The sequence below is a fragment of the Amblyomma mixtum genome, chromosome 10 (genome assembly GCF_055824585.1).
Source record: "Amblyomma mixtum isolate Tamu chromosome 10, ASM5582458v1, whole genome shotgun sequence".
In the NCBI taxonomy this organism is placed as follows: domain Eukaryota; kingdom Metazoa; phylum Arthropoda; class Arachnida; order Ixodida; family Ixodidae; genus Amblyomma; species Amblyomma mixtum.
Window position 1 is genome coordinate 83,733,074 of NC_143021.1, and position 19,744 is coordinate 83,752,817.

The 19,744-nt window shown below is 46.5% G+C and overlaps 1 protein-coding gene across 2 annotated transcripts in view; it reads right to left on the minus strand.

Moving 5' to 3' along the window:
- Positions 1-19,744, minus strand: part of LOC149326312 (organic cation transporter protein-like) — a 198,203-nt gene that overhangs the window by 40,366 nt on the left and 138,093 nt on the right. For both annotated transcript variants that reach the window (XM_089562552.1, XM_089562551.1), the window contains exons 8-10: positions 14,677-14,762; positions 2,654-2,865; positions 1,065-1,246 (exon numbers count right to left, since the gene is read on the minus strand). In XM_089562552.1, coding sequence (XP_089418678.1) covers positions 1,065-1,246; positions 2,654-2,865; positions 14,677-14,762 — 480 coding nt within the window. The remainder of the gene's footprint in view (positions 1-1,064; positions 1,247-2,653; positions 2,866-14,676; positions 14,763-19,744) is intronic.

Sequence of the window (19,744 nt, forward strand, 5' to 3'; positions counted from 1 at the left end):
GCGCGGGCGCTCCCGATACTCCGGCAACGTTATCATGGTACAGGGCATGCTAAATATGTCTATTCTGGCGACGATAAATGCATAGTGCTGCAACGCTATGCATGGGTGACTTCTTTTAAGACAATGGGGAGGGGTTGCCCAGTTAACTTTTCTCTCTGACGAGGCTATTTCACCCGGCAAACTTGCTCTACGCGTTTGATTAACTTCTGGCACACTGCAGCCTACCTGGTGCTTTCAGTGATTCGGTGATCTTGGAAGGAAAAATTTGTTTGAGAGGCCGCCGCGGTGGCTCAGTGGTTATGGTGCTCGGCTGCTGACCCGAAAGACGCGGGTTACATCCCGGCCGCGGCGGATGAATTTCTTTGGAGGAGAAATTCTAGAGGCCCGTGTTCTGTGCGATGTCAGTGCACGTTAAAGAACCCCAGGTGGTCGAAATTTCCGAAGGCCTGCACTACGGCGTCGCTCATAGCCTTAGTCGCTTTGGGACGTTAGACCCCCATAAACCAAACCAAACCATTTGTTTGAGGCAGCTTGCACGTATTCATTCGACTGTGTTAGTCGAAAAACGTGTGCTCAGCACAGTTCTCCCGTGTAAAATTTCTCGCTGACCCCTCCTCCCTTCGCCCCCGCCATAATTCCGCCACCCCAGACATGTACGCCGCGCAGAAAAAAACGCCTATTAACCTGGCACCTGCATACAGAACATGCAGAAGATAACTTTTTCCTGGCCTTCAATTTGTTGTCGGTTATCACGTTTCAGTAAAAGCACTAAAACACCATCTCTAGAGCAGCTTCCTTTTCAAGTAACTATAAAGCTGTGCGTGAGGTGGCATACAGGCAGATACATTCAAAAGAGAAAGGAGTTAGTTGGGAGTAAGATATCATCTAGCACACTTTCTTTTATACAAGGGTGTGCGCTAGAGGACAGCTTGTTTTATTGTTACTCCCATATAGGTGTATTTGTGTTTATAGTGTACTGATCCGTGGTTGTATCCAGAAATGAAGAGAACGCGAGGAAAAAGAGAGGCCTGCCATCTTTCCTTTCTGCATGCGGAAGAACGTACCAGTTCCTTTGTGAATGGCGCCAGGATGGCTCCCACGCGGCTCATGGTGATGGTGAAGCCCATGGCGGTGGTTCGTAGCTTGGTCGGGTATAGCTCGGTTATCTGGACCACGTTGACGCAGTGCGCAGCTATGACGAACATCTTGGCAAGCAGCGCGGTGGTCATCAGAGCCCAGGAGGCATCTGCGCCAGATGGGAGGACTGTGTGGGCAGATACTCCTTCTTGGGGAATTGTGCGCCACCGGTTCGCAAAAATCTTGCGCAGTTCCTTAGCTACTGTTCAATTTCGAAGCCCTCAGGTGCTCAAAATTATGCTAAGGTATTTCTGGAACTGCCGTCTGCAAATACGTGACATGCCTGTGGCGTTCACTCTTTCAGCCCTGGTGTCCTCATCTAAAGATAAACAATTTTTTTTTTGTTCACTCGTTATATTCATGAAAGTCAAAAAGATCAAGAGTGAAATCGGTGCAAAAAGCTTCTCTTATTGATATGGGCTGAACTTTTCAGTTATAGGTGGGTGTCAGGGCTTGGTGCATAGCCTGTCGCACAAGCGAAGCTAGCCAAAGCATTTTCACAACAGTGTTTAGCGTTCTTTTTTAATCCAGCAACCTTTCATCACAGAACTTTTTCTCTATGAGAAAATTCCCCGGTGTCGGTTTGTTGAAGTAGAAGTTGCAGAGTTAAGAAAATATGTAGAGGTAGAAAAAAAGAAGCAAAGAAAAATGAATATTCACTGGTAGAAGGAGAAAACTAAGGAAAAGTAAAAAACTCGGCTTGCATGCGGGTGTAGTGGGCGCAGTGACAACGAATAAGCAGTACCTTTCACCATAGAGATATAGCAGATCAGTCATGTTCCCCACAGCACCCACATACAGGACCGAACTTTTTTTGGGCGGTCAACGCAGGGCTATGAGCGGCCACAAAGAAGAAATGTCACAAGCTAGATGTTTTGCGCAACGACCAGCTGGAATAATGGATTATACAGATTCGTGGAAAGAAGAATGCTTCAAAGTTTTTCGTGTGAGCTCATGGCTTCCCTGAGCTTCAGTTCTCCGGTTCATCAAGAAGTTGACTATATCCGTGAGAATATTTTTGTGGCGATACACATGAATAAAAAATCACATGCCGACTACACGCCTTCTGTGACCACTGGCCCTGGCGTCGTCGCATGAGGACACGGTCCCAGTTTTCAGCTCCCGCGTATGCGCGCAATATCGTTGTCCTTTTTCGGTTACATGGGCGGTAAATAAATAAAATTGGCTAATAAATGAATTTCACGATTGTACAAAACATTCAGGGCTGGAAGGATTAATATTAGCAACCGCTGCACTTTATGAGTTTATGTCTGCCGGTTTGAATGCGAAGGAGGCGGCAGAATCAGAGAGATAGGCGGGAGGTGGGTGGGTCTTCACCGAGTCGGCCAACGTTTTTGATAAAGCTGTGAAGTGGCAAATTCCGCCTGGGCGTTTTGCTGCTCATCTGGCAGCAGGGCCAGGATTCTTGATTCGCATGCTATGGCGGGGTCACGCGAAGATCGGAGCCACGCGCGAACTCCGTGCCTATGCATCGCTGTTGGCTTCCGCGACTCACGTGGCGGCACGAAGATGGCTGCCCCCGAACACAGCGAGGCGAAGATGTAGAGCGCGATGTACGATGTCCTCCGGCGCAGGTAGTTGACGGCCACCACGCCCAGCAGCCTGCCCGGGTACTCGGCGGCGGCCACCAGCGCGAAGCTCAGGTACGGGTCGCCCAGAAGGATGCTCGAGTAGGTGAGGTTGTAGTACACCAGGGTGTCCAGCACACTGCCTATGCAAGAGGCGTCCGTTAAGCAGAAGCTGCGGGGAGGCCCCTCGGTGGATAGGGTTTATAGCGGCGAAATAAGCGCCATGCAACCGAGCGCAGCTTCGTGGCTATTGAGGAATGCAGCTGCGCAGCTTTCCAAATCTATTGGTAGAGAGGCGAAACACGACCGCTCTACCACAGGAGGAGGCAAACAATAATCACTAAACAAAAACTTGTGGCCTTTCTTAGCCACTTTAATAAAGAAGCAAATGCGATAGCATTTGGAAGTTAGCTTTTGGCAGTAGGCACAAAAAGCATTTGGAATGATTTGCCAATTGCCATAGGTGATTATGTATACCAGTAAGCCGATGATACGGTCATTGTAACCAGGGCTACTAATAATTATGGTGGTCAAAAGTTTAGGGGAGGCCTCCAACGTGAGTAGATTTGTAATCAGGGAGCAATTACTCACTGGAATCCACCCAAGCGTAGCCATACGGCTACTCGAAAGACACGGGTTCAAACTCGGTCACAGCGGTCGAATTTCGATGGAGGCGAAATTCTAGAAGCACGTGTACTGTGCGACGTCAGAGCACGATAAAGAACCCCAGGTGGTCGAAATTATCCGGAACCCTTCACTACGGCGTCCCTCATAGCCTGAGCCACTTTGAGACCGTGAACCTGCATAAACCATAAACCTATGGTGTACGAGAGATTATAACCTAGGTTACTTTCTTCTAGTCTTCGTTCCATATTTATCATATAATGCAGGAGCAGCAGCGGCAATACGTGAACACACTGCCTTAATCCTTTGCGTACCTCGACAGCTGTAGTACATCTTTTCCACTCCCATGTAATTTCAACTTCATTATCTCGGTATGTTTCCTGTAGGAGGTCAATTATCACAAGACCGGTACCTTAGTCTTTTAGTATGTTCCACAGGAGTCTGTTCATGTTATTGTATGCGCACTGTTTCTGTCCACGAAGCTTAAGTATACACAGGTCTGTTTTCCGCCCTAGATATTTCTATGCACTGGGTACGCACGAACAGTTTATTATCTAAGCGCCTACAGCTTCTGAACCTATTAGGAAGCTAAGTACAGTATTACTTTCTATCCATGATTGCATTTTTAATTTCATTGCCAGCGTGAAGGATTTTATGTGCTTCCTATCTCTGCTCCTTGACCTGCCGCGGTGGCTCAGCGGTTACGGCGCTTGGCTGCTGACCCGAAAGACGCAGGTTCGATCCCGGCCGCGGCGTCCGAATTTAGATGGAGGCAAAATTCTAGAGACCCGTGTACTGTGCGGTGTGATCCGAGTTAAAGTACCCCAGGTGGTCGAAATTTCCGGAGCCCTTCACTACGGCGTCCCTCATAGCCTGAGTCGCTTTGGGACGTTAAACCCTAATAAACCAATAAACCAAACTTATGTCTTCTTCCTTTATAAATCAAATTCACTTTACTTTGTCACCAGCTCTCCGGAATTTGCATATTTGTTACGACTGTTTCTAATACCTCTAACCATGTTTCCTTGCCTCTTGGACGAAGTTCATTAATCAACTTGATTGGAATTGTGCATTTGGGAATATTTGCTTCTGCCTTTTCCGGTTAAGATTGGTCACTTATAAGCTCCTTTCTATTATGCTGTCCGGTGGCGCTCCTTCATTGGCTGAGATTACCCTTCCCCCGTAGTACTTTTAACCCCGCTATGGTTACTGTAAAAACAGAGAGGCTGTGACAGCCTCCTTTAACACATCGGTCTTATGCGGATTACTGGGGGAATTTCTTGCTTTTCTTGTTTTGGTGGGCAGGCTTCGACGGACAGGAAGGAGCTAGACGCTTCTGGGAAGGACTCGCCGAAGAGCTAGCGCTAGAAAAGCGGGTATCTCCAGCACCACGTATCGGCACAAACGAGGACGCAGCAGAAATAGGAGTCTGGGGAGAGTCGCCAGAGACGCTTTGGGAAGGACTAATTGGTGGACCGTGTAGACCAAAAGCTGAAGGAGCAAACTGAGTAGAAATGTCCTGGGAGAGAGCTTCACTAAAGGTAGTCAATGTGCGATTCACAACGCCTGAGAGCGCCTGGTCAACAGCTGAGACCCCAGACTTAGTTTACACCGCCTCTACATCAGACCAAGATGTCCTAGCAAGGGCTACAAAAGAATTCTTTTTCCTGTCTAATAGAGCATAGGCATCAGCTCTGGAGCACCTTCTGCGCTGGATGACGTCCAAAACACTGCTCATCAGAAGGTTTAGGACAGCCAGCATCATTGGCCGGATGAACACAGCGACAGAGACTGCAACTGGGCACATCAGATATGCAAAGGTCTGAGGAATGATTGTCCCCGCAAAGTCGGCAACGCGTCGCTGATTTACAAACTCTGCTGCTATGACCAAAGCGCCAGCAATTTGTGCATTGCAAAGGTACATTGCAAAGGTGCATTGCAAAGGTGTAGCGGGTCGACGCGGTACACTATGGGCCATACCTTAAGCTCAGACGGGCATGAAGGCCCTGAAAAAGTTGCGACACACGAGAGCCATCAGCATCTCTGGTACAGCGGAACAGTGATATCACGCCAACACCAGAGTCCTGAAAGTCCTCAAGCTTTTCCTGAGGGGAAGCCGATGGTTCCACGCCGCGGATGATGACTTTGAAACAAGCGAGTTACTCAAGTCTGAAAGGAATAACTTGAAAAGACGCGAATAATGTACAAAGCTGCAAGTCCGACACGCACTGCACATCGGAGGATCGGCACAGAATGCCCCTTCTGCCGGAAGGACGCACCTCAGAAATTTCCAAGTGGCGGCTGGTAACAGCCTTCGGCACCTCATGGATCATTTTAGAGTTTTTGTTTTTTAGGGCTCCGTCTCCAGTACGTACCAGCGCCACAGCCATCTCATTGACGCCATTCCATCCGAATGAATCCAAGGGCAAACTCTGGGCCGGCAGACTGGCGAACCAGGGTGCCGGACACCCACCCGGGGAAGCTAAAGAAATAGTTCGAAGCCTAAGAGGGCATTAAATCTAACTACCGCTTAAATAATAACAAAAAACAGCACCTAGCCAAAACCCCAACATGTGGAACGGCCTCACCGTAGAAGAGTGAAGAGAGAGTCCGGAGGAGGCCACAGGATCGAAGACAGGAACACATTCTGTTGTTGGTTGGTTGGTTGGCCTCAAGTAGAATGGCACATACCCACTACGGGGGAGTGGCCAAGACGTTGGCGGTGAACTGCTGGAGAGAGGAGCCTTTATAGAGGAAGAAAAGGAGCAGTAATAGGGTAAAGGCTGACAGATTGGACGACGCAACGACAGGGGACCTGTTGGCTGGGAGGTCGAAGAAGGGACGATGGCTTTATGTGCAAATTCGAATGCAATGCATGTAATGGTTTAATTTTGCACTGACTGAAAGATAGCGAAAAAACAATGATGAAATAAATTTTGAAAGTCAGAAAAATAAAAACAAATAATAACAATAATAATAATAATAACAATAATAATAATAATAATAATAATAATAATAATAATAATAATAATAATAATAATAAAAGAATTAGCATGGGAGCCGCTGCGTTTCTAGAAGAACATTTTGAACAGCACCGCGCACACTCCTGTTGCTTCGTCCAAGCGATGAAGCGCCAAAGGAAAGAACAGGCAGACCCAGCTGGTGAAACGGAATTTCTAATAGGCGCCTTCTCAAAGAAGAGAATCGGCGGCAGAACGGCAGGTAGTGATCCACTGTCTCAGGCTCGGCACAAAATGGGCACAGTGGAGAAACCGCCAGACCAGACCTGTGAAGGTAGAAATTTAGCAGAGGTACTCGGCTGTTGTTGTTATCCTCATACAATGGCACATGTCAAGCTTCGTTTCAAAACATGGCACACACCCACATGGGGCGATTAGCCAAGCTGTAGTGCCATAAACAAGGAGATTTCCATAGGCGATTACGACACAATATTAGCGCAAAGCATGGATCTTGAAAAATGTATCGATGAAAAACGACAAAATAATATTTCAAGTAAAATAACAAACATTTAGGTGAAAAAAGAAGAGCTCGAAGAATTTTAAAAGAGTTAGCAAGTCAACCTACCAGTTTCAACTAAGTAATCATGGAGAATCCCACAAATTGATCCCAATGCAAATCCTTTGGCGCTCGCACCGAACAGTAACAACACTGGCAGATATAACGGGAGCCCTAACCTGGAGAGAGGGACCTCCAGGTAAATATTTCTCTGAAGTGGGAACTTTGGCCAGTAGAGGAGGAAATGGTCTACAGATTCAACGTCCCCGCATGGTCACATAGGTTTTTCGGTGACCACCCACATCTGCATAGATATAAACTTAAACTAGGAATCTAGCCCCGCATGCGCGTCAGTGATACCTCACACAGCCTAATTTTGCACGAACGGACGTTAAAATTATATGCTAAGTGCTGATATTCAGGGTATTTAGTAAGAGATCGCGTATCCTGGCTGATATGTGTTGGAACCGCTGAAACCTGAAAATCGCCAGCAGACTGAAATTCAAGACGGGATGTGTCACAGACCCTTCATGAGCCGACCTTGCTTAGATATCAGCCACCTCGTTTGAATGAATACCTGCATTGCCAGAAACCCAGACAAAACGGACCTCCTTTAAATTGGATTATACAAAAAAATCACAGGAAACGGCTCAAATTTTTTTTTGTGAAGTTTCAAGGGGGGCTAAAACTAACAAACAATCAGCGAGGATAATAACGTGCGACACATCGCATGGAATGTTGTGCAGGGCAATTCCAAGAGCCAAAAATTCCGCAAAGAATATAGGATTATAATCTGGGATGCGGACAGAATAGCTCCATGCCAAATCCTGCGAAAAGATGCCAACTGCAGCTTTTTTGGCAGCTGACGGAGGCATCGGTAGAAAGCATCGCATGACGATTTTCCTCTATGTGATCAGAAAGAAGAACGCTTAAGATGTTTGCGGGAACGTGTTTCGCATGAAATGGGAAGATGCGGTCAAAATGGAATTCCACTGCTACCGGCGTGTCATCAAGCCACTGCAAAGAACTAAAATCAAGACCAATCGGTGTTAAAAGGTTCTGCGTTAACGTATTATGTGGCATTTGATACCGTTGCCAATGATGAGAAAAGAATAAGGCCGGCTGAGACACAAAAATAGCAGTACTGACATCAGTCACCGGGTCCAACGAACTGAGGGAAGTTCGCAGTGTGAGTATTTGGAAGCCGGAAATTAGATCAGGGATACGGGCTTCCAGATAAAGCAGGGCGTTTGAAACTGATTTTGGGAGACCAAGGCAGAGACGTGGAGCTCGCCTTTCCAGTAGGACTGAGGATTGAATCTTGTAGTTTGCGCTACCAGAGAATTGAATGCAACCAAATTCAAGTAAGGGACTTACATAAGCTTTGCATGGTAACAATAACGTGTCGCGACGCATCCCAAACTTCTTACTGGCATTCGTGTCAGCCAGCCTAGAGCGCGTTCTCCTTTAAACACATTGTTCTTTATATGAAGGCTCCAATGTAATGCTGGGTGATAAGTAACACCTAGATATTTAACGGATTCCCCTTGTGGAATCTGGTTATAGGGATGGACTAATGAAATGTGCAAAGGCGTGTCTGGAGCAAGTACCAGTTCGCCGCATTTATTAACATTCAGGGATAAATTAATACTGTGCAACCATACTCCAAGAGCATACAAATATCCCTGCAGAGTCTGGTAAAGGGAATGAATATCCCTGGTGGAGGCGAAAAGAGCTATGCCATTGCATACACAAAAACTGTTATATCAGGACGAATGGGGATGTCACTGACCAAAATACTAAAAAGCAGCGGTGATAGCACCGATCCTTGCGGCACATCTCTTGATTGATAATAAGTATTACAACATATATGGTTCCCTTTGTGCAGCAAAAGTATCTGTCCTTTAGAAATTCAGATATCCACGCATAAATGTCGGTGGAGGATGTAACTCAGCAAGTCTGTTAAGTAAAATAGTATGTTCTACACTGTCATAGGCCTTTGCTACGTCGAGAGTCACCAAGGCCGAAACTTCCCTTCTGCGTATCGAGAGCCGGATTCTACTCTCTACACCCACATGCGCGGACCATATAGAGCATCCGCGACGAAAGCCAGTCTGTGCTGAGCTCAGACCATTAACATCTTGAACATGTTTTGTGAGGCGACTATGCACTTTGTTTCTATTTGACTAAATTTGAAGTTAGCGCAATTGGCTGAATATTATCTAAGACATATCCTTTGCCTGGATCTTTCATCAATAGAATAATTTTCGCTATTGCTTAAATGCTTGGAATCCATGGATTTTTCAACGAAGCATTGACAATATCTAAGAGGTCACTTGTAAATTCCTGGGCTTAAATTTTAATCATACCAACAGTGACACCACCTTGTCCTGTAGCTGCAGGATGCAACATTGCCAGGACTGAGAGGAGCTCTGATGCGTCAACCACGGTACAATCCGAAGAGGGTGAGATTGCGCACAAAGGGCGTTTCTCAGCGTCTGGAAACGTAACACCAACCCCTGAGCAATACGCTCGAGGGTTTCCTGAGCCTCTTGGGTGATGCTCATGAAACCCTGGAGCGTGGGAGATGAGGGACCGGAGAACTCTTGTTACATTACATGAATCTATAGAGGCCTTCCGATTACGAGGATTTGAAAGATATGTGTTTAAATTTTGGTTGTACTCCTCCTTGGCTTTTGCAATTGTTGTTTTGAAAGATGCAGAGGAGAATTTGTAATTTGACCAATTAGCTGGACTGTTGGACCAATGACTGGATCAATTAGCTGGAAATAGACATTAGCAATTGTAATATCGGCAAAATGCGGAAATTAAATGTTGATCGCTAAAAGTTCAAAGTCAGGGAGAATAATTTTTTTAGAGGTAAATGCCTGGTGACACATACGTTTAGATAGTATGGTTACCAATCAACCTCCGCTGCCAACATTTCGATCCCATCTGAAAATTCGAAAGTGGCTCATTGAAAACGAGAAAATAAGCGCTCGTTCTGTTTGCTTTTCGTCCTCGTCTTTAGCGCTGTTTATTCATTGTCACCGTACCAACTAGCCCAGATGTCTCTTCTTTGAAAAAGGATTTATAAGGTGATAATCACGTTTCTTGTAAAAGCACGATATCAGGCTTACATTTGTGAATAAGTAGTTTCAGATCTGGAAGAGAAGACAGTACCGAGCGGCTATTCCGCTGTAACACTTTGATAACTGCCATGATTATTGACCAATTGAAGAGGCATAAACTGCCTCTTCGTGGATATCAACGTGGGGAAGAAGTTTGGGCTGTCCTTTTTTAGCTTTCATCTCGGGAGCACTAGATTTAGACGCTGACGAGGAAGCATGGCGCTTCTGCATAGGGCACGACATTTCGACATCTGTTGTGCAGATGTCGGTGCGATGTGCACTGCTAGAAACCGAGATGTTAGGTGGGACCTGCGGAGCATCAGGAGGTGATGTTGAGCGGCGGCCACTAGCTGCACAATCTGAAACAGATGCCTGCGTTGCTGCCAGAAGCTGCTTCTTCTTCTTCACCACAGTAAGCATGGCACATACCCACGCGGGGGGATTGGCCAAGGTACGGTGGTGAATGCCAAGGAGGTATATGTGCGGGAAAAAAAAAACTAATAACAGGTGGTCTATTGGCGCTTTATACCGGCCTCCCAGCTCTGTAAAAAATGTTTTTTTCGATTGTCGTGCTTGCATAATCAAACATATAGGCTTCATAAAAGTAAACTGATCCTTGCTGGTGACTTCAATGCCACTTGTATTGATTGAAATACGATGTCTTCATAAGGTCGCGATAAGCCAAGTTGTGACTCCCTTAATGATATGGCTCTGTGATTAGACCTGACTCAGGTTGTTGACAGCGTTACCCGCGAGAACTCAATTCTAGACTATTTTTATTAATCAGAAGTTACTACCAAATAGCTACGGCGGTGAAATCGTGGAAGGACTGTCCGATCACAAGATTTTATGCTGAAGTTTGGGGTCATTTGTGAGCGCAATAGCCCTCATTTCCAGGCTGTTAAGGACTTCGAGCATGGGGATAACACTTCTATTGTTAATGCTTTAGGGTCCTCTTTGGACGTTTTTCTGGACAGTAGCACCCTTTGCAGTGTTGGTGAGTTGGTTTACAAATATTTTAGTATTGTTCAAGACTGCATCTCATAATTCCTTCCCCGAAAGTCTATAATGCGCAGCACGAAACACCCATGGTATAACAGGGACATTATTCACCTCATAAAACTGAACTCAAGAGTAAAATGAATGAAGCCAGAAGCTTTTATTGTAATAGCGGTCTACCATTATTCATGAAATAAAACTCCTCAATGTTCTGGAAAACGGCACTTACCGCTGCTCATGATTCTTCATCATTAACGATCTGCCTCCATCTGATCCTCAGAATATTTCAGAAGCATTCAAAAGTTATTTTCAATCAGTGTTTTTCCAGGATGACGGCATGAACCTCTCCTATTGCGTCAATGACAACTTGCCAGAGCTTCCTATCCTTGTTATAACTTGCGCTGGCGTTCATAACCTATTGATAACAATTGACACAACTAAAAGACTGGTCCATACGAAGTGCCGAGCGTATTTCTATAGAAGTACTCTGAGTGAAACGCCCGTTGCCTGATCATAATATTCAGTTAATCCCTGAACCTTTCGAGCGTTCCACAGGGTTCGAAACACGCTAATGTCATTCCCGTCTTCAAATGCGGCAACGAACAGCTAATCACTAGCTACAGGCGATATTATTGCTACCCACTTGCTGGCAAACTTCTCGAGCACATCATTCAGTGTTTATTAGCGAACAATTTCCTTTCCAATCAGCAGCACAGTTTCACAGCAGGATTTTCCGCAACGCAATTATTAGAATTCTTGCATGACATAGCCCCAACACTAAAAGCCATGGTCAGGTTGGTGCCATCTTCATCAACTACTTGAAGGCATTCGACACGGTGAGCCACAAAGTAATGCTCCTAAAACTTGCTGCAGTTTTTCCAGGTCGTAAAATAATTTATTGTATATCCAATTACTTGCACTTAAGATTTCAGTGCGTCACTTTCAATCGTAAAAGCTCTTCTAAAGTACAGCTCTTGTCAGGGGTGCGGCAGGGGTCAGGGCTAGGGCCAGTTTTATTCATTATGTATGTTAGTAACATCATTCAAGTAACCAGAGACACACGACTGAAAATACGCTTATACTCAGATGACTGCGTTCTATACCCTAACATTAGCACCATTCATGATCAACAAGTGCTGAACGACGTCTTTTCATCATTTTGCGACTAATGGAACACGTGGCAGATGCACATCCATTTCACCAAGACTGTTTTACCAGCAAGAAACAGCCTCTCAAATTCACGCAGAACATTCAAGGGTGTTGTAACGCACCTTAACGAGTTCTAATGCCTAGGCGTTACTTTCCCGACTAACCTTAGTTGGCATAATCATATCGATGTAATGTGCACTAAAGCTCTGCGAAAACTTAGGTGCATAAAACTTGCTTTAAAAGATGTCACAAAGCATTGCAAGTTAACAGTTTACAAAACACTAAGTAGACCTCTTCTCGGGTATACGCCCGTAGTGTGGTCACATCGTTTCGTAAATGAGATCTCCAAATTAGAATCTGTCCAAAGAAAAGCAGTTCGGTTATTTTAAAGACGCTATGACCATCATCTCATACAAGCGCTTTATCACTTGAAATCATTGCACCAATGCTCATGTGGCCGTGTGATCATGCTGCACAAAATCGTACACTGATCGACTAACCTTCAAACGTCTATCGCAATGATCACTCCGGGTGCCCCGTTTTCCGAAGGACTCATCCACTTTACATGGTTCCTTTCATCCCGTCTTTAAATTGTTTTTTTTTTTCACATACTGCTGAATTATGGAATAACGTAGATGGTTTTCTGCGTTCATTGCCGACTAATCAATTTCAGATAGAGCTGTCTAACCATGTTAGCTGACAATGTTGTGTTTAAATGCTGTGTAACCCTCCCCTGCTATGTCTCTAATAAAACATACAGCAGTATTTGTAAATAAATAAATAAAACTATACATGATGCTGCCACGCGATTCCCGCTGTCGTCAGTCCGCTTGGTCCCCGTCACCACGTCAAATACTAAGAGCGCCGATTATTGCGCCCATAGCGTGCGGCTGCGCCGCTGGCGGCGTGATTGCGAAGTACACTCGGGGAAGGGGCTGGCCGCACCAGCCGCTCGCTGTACGATTAAACGCTGTTGTGTAATCCTGAATAAGCAACACCACTTCCCATGCACTCCCACTGAAATTCAAGGCATTTGTAGCAAAATTTCTGCCTATAGCTGAATTCTCCAATATTCACAAAACGTAGAGTCGTGCGCAAAAGTGCAGAGACCACGGGAATGGCGGTGGTTGCGATTTGTCTGTGTATAAAGGCGTGTCTGGAAGAAATGGGTAGAAAGACGGGTTAACTTATTTGGTCATGCACCCTATGCATATCTCGAAAGCAGGCGCTGCGCCGTGAGAAAGCGCTGGCGCGCAGTTCTGCCAGTTCGCGTGGTCTCTCCGCTTTTGCGCAGGCGTGTACGATGTCAATTTACTTGAGTCGCGAAGGCGGGGTTTGAATGCGGTCAGAGCCAGCGACACTAGTGATAGGAGTGGAACTGAAGCGCCAAATAGAGATGAGTGGAGAAACACAAACAATTTGGCTATATATTTGTGGTTTTCAAACACCGTTCTAGTGACAAACATTGTAGCGCAGCAGAAGACGAGAGCACAGAACGGACACGAAGGAAACAAGCCTTCTTTTGCGCTACTATGTGGCACCAGCAAGCCCAAAAAGCCGCGCTGGTGCGGCACTTTCGCCGTACCGAGCCACATTTGCATTCGTAGGTTTTGGAACTGCTGCCTTCCTAAAAACGATGTGGTTCGAGAAGAAGAGCGCACAGCGCGCGCAGAACGAATGCTCCGTTGGAAAGTGTCGGCTGGCATCGCACCGCGATGTTGTGGTATTGCAATAATTTTGGTGTGTTGTTTTCACTGGGTCCCTATGAAAGTCAGGAAGGTGTCTTATAACGACTGTGTTGAAAGGTGTCCGATGTGACTTTAGGACTTTAGATTGGTAGTAATGTAAAAGCTTTTAGCGCAAAACGACTAAGAAAGGACGGGAATAGAACACAGACACAACGGAGCGCTACTCTCAACTAAATTTATTGCCAGATGAAACAGTCAATTTATACACTGGTTCCAGTACAGAATCTGCTGACATTCCGAAGACTGCGTACATGCGCACACGTCCTTTCCCCCTATCCCCCTTTCCCTCTATCCCCGTCCTTTATTTATTTATTTATCTTTTACCCACAACGCCATTTGGCATTACAGTGGGGGGGTTGATACAGTAACACAGCGCATAAATGCAGGTAAATACAAAAAAAGAGAAACAGCAGCCCGAGCATTCACAAAGTAAGCAAAGAAATAACAACATTGACGCAATGCGCATCTATGTACAGAATTCTTAGTCGTTTTGCGCTAAAAGCTTTTACATTACTAAGATGAACCAACTCGCCCAGCAGAACGCGTTACTGAACTTAGATTGGTAGTTTGTAAAACACTGTGTTTGGTGGTGAATTCTATTGTTTTCCTTGAATCTCCAGTAGCTCTAAATGATTATGCGCTGTATTGACTTTACTGGGTGAAATAGCGCGTCAGAATTCCTTGTATTCGCAGTGAAACGGCGCCGCGATCGACATGCACTTGGCGTCGCTTTACTGCCCGCTCTGTTGTGCAGGAATACACAAGCGGGGAAAGCTTACTTACGCCTTAGCGCACAGGAGGCATGACGTCATTCGAATGCATCTAGACCGAAAGAGATCCGTGAACGTGGGCTTTGCCGTGAGCTTGTCCTGTGGGTGATAAGAAAGGGAAAAAGTGAAGGCAGGTAAACGAACGTAAAACACAAACGCAATCTTGACGGCTCCGCTCACAAAAACACGAAAATTTCACGCATGTTACTGCGCTTATCGTCGCATGTTTGCAACAATATATTGTTTCGAGGAACCTCACGCCGCTTGCGCACTACCCACCACGTCGAAGCTTTAGCTTTCCTCTGCGGCACCGAAAGTGATTCCCTGCACTGTAGTAGAACAGATCATTATCTTTGAGCCATTAATTAGGTTACTGTTACTACTAGAAACACTCTCTGGATAATAGACAGATTTAGCAGACCGGTTTTGTGGTCTGCTCCTCTCAGCCGCTGTGTGGATATCAAAGTGCGCATGCGTGATACGCTCAGCCGCTAACGGGCGAGTGAAGCGCCTCTTTGTTCCGCTGGCGCGTGAGCTGAGCGGAGCATTCTATTCGACAGTTTTAGCTGACCGGTTGTAAGGTCCGCACCGCTTATGCTGACCCACTCAGCATAAGCGGAGTGGCGGAACAGCGCGCATGTTTTAGCGAACCGTCCCGCTGGTCCAACTCAGCGGAGCGCTTGGGACTTGTGGCACCATCTGGCGGTGCCAAATAGAACCACTTTGACAAAACACAATCAAAATTTTTTTTCTTTCTAATTTATATTTCTTTATTGTTGCCGCCTTGGTACTTGATTCATGTTAAGTGAACATAGTTAAAGGACAACCGATCGTAAACCTGAATTAAGGAAAACGCGACTTGCATTGGAAGCTGTCTGGTTCATTACCAATGATGCTATTTCAGTGTTTTACCTGCTTCATCACGACGAGGATTCAGACTCCGGCAGTGTCCGTTCCCTTTGCCGTGACTAAAGTGGAGATAAATCTCCTCTTTCTTGAGCTGGAAGCGTTTGCATTCTGTCGATGTGCACCCCTTTGCGTATGAGTGCACGAATATCCACTCATTAACAAAATAAATTTCGACAGGCGTGAAGGCAGCGAATTAATTTCTCAAATTTGCTTTGCTTCATGCCGAAAGTAGCCGGTTATGACTTCGACCACGACTTTTTATGAAAGAACCAGCCAAAGAGAAGGGACAAAGGAGAGGCGAGGCACATACAACGACTGGACTAACAACTGTGCTTTATTGAAAAAACAGCCAGTCTCCCAGGAAATCTAACACTCCTGCAAGACTTTTTATGGTCACCACTTTCAGTGCATGCATGCCCGAAAGGATTCACGGCAGCTACGTCGCTCTGCAAACAGGGATCCTTGTCAGTTTTGAAGCGCTTTCGACGACTCTAGTCGGGGAAAGGAGCCCTTGAGGCGGTGAAACTTGGAGGCGCTCTCAGATGCGATGACAGTCGCATCTGCGCGAGCGTACCTCACATGCACACTTCAGCGCCCGCTCCACTCAGCCGCGGAACGGCTGGCCTTCGTCTCCTCGTCGTTTTCCGCGTGTATTTGTAGCGCCATGCTTTTTTAAAAAGAGAAAACCAACTAGCCCGGCAACGTACGTTACTGAGCCCGTACAATCGGTCAGTTGAAACTTTCTATTAATGCGAAAGCATCAAGGAACTCGTGTCGCAGAAAATCCGGTGTCAGTGGCTTTGTGACGCCAATATCTTGAAATGAGGGAGTAATTACTCATTGACCTCCACTCGAGCGCAGCGATACGGCTACAGAGGAAAGCTATACAGCTTTCTCAGAAACTTCGTAGTTAAAGAAAAATTCGTCCTGGTCCGGGGTTCGAACCCGGGACCGCCGGAGCAGGACGAATTTTTCTTTCACTGCGAAGTTTCTGAGAAAGCTGTATAGCTTATTTTGTAGCCGTATGGCTGCGCTCGGGTGGACGTCAATGAGTAATTACTCCCTTATTACAAATCTACTCCACCTTGGGGGGATTCCCCTAAACATTTGACCAATATCTTGTAATGTGGATAGGGTCATGACGTCACAGGCACATGACCTGTCGGGGAATTTCAAATAACTCACAGCACTCTCGAAAGGCAGGTAGGTAAAAACTTTACTGATGATCCAAGTAAGGGAAGGAAGTAGGGGAGCGTGACGTCACACGTGGAATGAAAGGGATTAAAACGTGACATGTAATGCGAATTAAAGGTTGCCGCGTGTATCAGATGACTTCACTTTATAAAGTCCATGGAAGATATATGGGTCTTTCGCAAACTCAAAGTGAATAAAGGAGGAGGGAAGCGAAGCCTCGGGGAGCTTGCCAACGTTTCGACAAAGAGACTTGTCGTCTGGGCCCAGACGAGGAGAAGACCTCTTGTCGAAACGTTGGCAAGCTCCCCAGTTGGCAAGCTGCGGTGGCGATTGACTGCGCAAACTCCAGGACAGGACCAGCCCGACATAAACATCGTCACTTGGCTAGGAAGCCACTTGGCAGCAGCACCATGTATACGCATTGTAACTGTACCTCTACGAATTTGCAGGTAAATGCGCTGGTTCATTTTCTTTGGTTATATTTTGCTTTTTACGCGGTTGCTGCTGCTCCTGCTGCCACTGGTACTACTGTCTGCATATGTTCGCCGTGCCTAAGATTTGTGACACCGCCGTCGCGGTGGCTCAGTGGTAAGGGTGCTCGGCTGCTGATCCGAAAGATGCGGGTTCGATTCCGGCCGCCGCGCTCGATTTTCGATGGAGCCGAAATTCTAGAGGTCCGTGTACTGTGCGATGCCAGTGCACGTTAAAGAATCCCAGGTGGTCGAAATTTCCGGAGTCCTTCACTACGGTGTCCCTCATAGCCTGAGTAGCTTTGGGACGTTAAACACCAGTAAACCAAACCAGAAGTGTGATACCAAACTACTGTCGCTGCAATGTCGGAGACAAAGCCTGCATGCGAAACGGTCATTGCCGCTAAAGAAGGCGGTGTCAGTGCGCTGAGTATGGTCCTAAATAGGATTCCGGTAAATGATCCAGACTACACCGAAAAATCCTACAAAGGCAAAAAAAATTGGCTGAAGGCTTAGCTTGGTTAAGCCTGGCTGATTGCAGAAGCAGTAACAGCTGGCTGCGCTTGGTTCTGCTGGTAGTTTCGTTTCTCGAATTCACGCTTCGCAGACTCGAAATCGCCAACTCTTATCTCTTGTTCTTCACGTCGCTGAGCCACGATGTCACCGTCTCGAATCACCACAATGCTCTGCTCTTTCTTCTTGGCTGTGTACTGCAATCTTCTTTTAGCAAGCCGCCCTTCTTTCTGTTCCGGCGTTTCTTCCGCACGGCCTTTTCTCTTGTGATTATATCGCTCCGCACTACTCATAGATCCTTCTTCGGCATTAAGTAAAATTAATGAATTTAGCTAATTAATCAGATTAATTATTTAGGTAAAAAGTAAAGTAATTGAAATAACTTAGTCAATTAACTAAATTATTTAGTTAACTAGTTTAGATATTACACCAATTATTTTAATTATATAATTAATTTATTAATTAATGAGCCCCAACCGATGAGACGAGTGGGGCCCCAGCTCTATTAATTAATTCCGTCATTAATTAAATTGAATAATGAATTAAATTAATGAGCCTCCATCGATGAGACGAGTTGGGCGCGCCTGCGGCGCCCCGTTTATCCTCTCCTAGCGACCGCCCGCACGCGGCGGGCCAAGGGGGCCGTCACGTGGTAGCCGCTGCGCCGAGCGAAGGAACGACTACGGCCGTTGGGGCCCCTGCTCTCCTCTGCTCGTGACGTCACACTGTCACGTGGTCGTGCGCCGCTGCCGCGCCGGAGCGAAGGAACGACCTCCACCGACAGCAGAAAAGTGCTAGCAGTATTGCTTTCGCAATAAAATGAGGCTACCAGGAAAGCATGGTGTTGCCACACATGCCGCCTCGAGCAGCGTTCCGCTTCTGGTGAAGAGAGTATTGTGTCACGGATATAAAACTTGCTCTTGCCTCTGTTAACACGATCACTGCCTCGTGTACCACCGGTTGGTCACACCGTGCATTCCTGCTGTAAGACACAGAACAGCTCAGATTTTTTAAGGACCCTGCAAAAAGCATTATCGCTACAGCGCAAAAGACGAGACGAGTACACGTCCTCACCCTCGTCTTTCGCGCTACAACGATGACGACACACCAAAAATCCCTAACTTCCACCTTGTCTGCAAAAAGCACGCATGCTAGGGGTCACAACTGCCGTCTCTTTGCTGTTTCAAGAAGTTGGCTTTGCAGATGGCTCAGTGCCGGGTCTCGCCGTAGCCAAGAAAATTTAAGGGTGGCCCACCGGTGGGCTACGACTGACAGGGATTAGGGCTTCTAAAATGGCTGCCGCAGTGAACATGGTAAACACGGTGCACAAGGGCTCGCGGGAGCGAATAGCCCATGCAAACATGACTGAACAGGACTGACAACCTTGTAATACCACATTTCGCTTGCTTAACGTTAACGCGCGTAGCCTTGTGAATAAAGTATCGGACTTCGAGCACATTTTGATTGTACAAGAACCCGATATAGTGGTAGTAACAGAAACCTGGCTAAACCCGGACATTTTGGATTCTGAAATTTGTCCTCCTGGTTACAAAGTTGTAAGAACTGACCGTGCCAGCAGAGGCGGTGGTGTAGCTATTTTTATCAATGTTTGTATAAAACACGCGGCCATTACTAATCCACCTGGAGGGAATCAGTGCGGTGTAAAATATTTCTAGGTTGTAACGAACTGGTTATTGGAGCTGTCTATCTTCCGCCTGGTACCAAAGCCACAGTTGTTAAAAAACTGTTGTGTCCCCTTATTGCTTTTGTGTGTGTGCGCCCCCGCGTCCTCCTCCTAACGACAGTTCGCATCCTCCTCCTAACGACCACTCAATCCTCCTCCTAACGACCACTCGCATCCTCCTCCTAACGACCGCTTGCCCCTCGTCGCACGCTGTCGCCGGATGCCCCCCCACGGTGCGCCCCCGCACCCTCCTCCTGTTCTGGGAAGCCACTCCCTCCCGTGGACGCTTCTCCACTCCCTCCTTTCTTCGG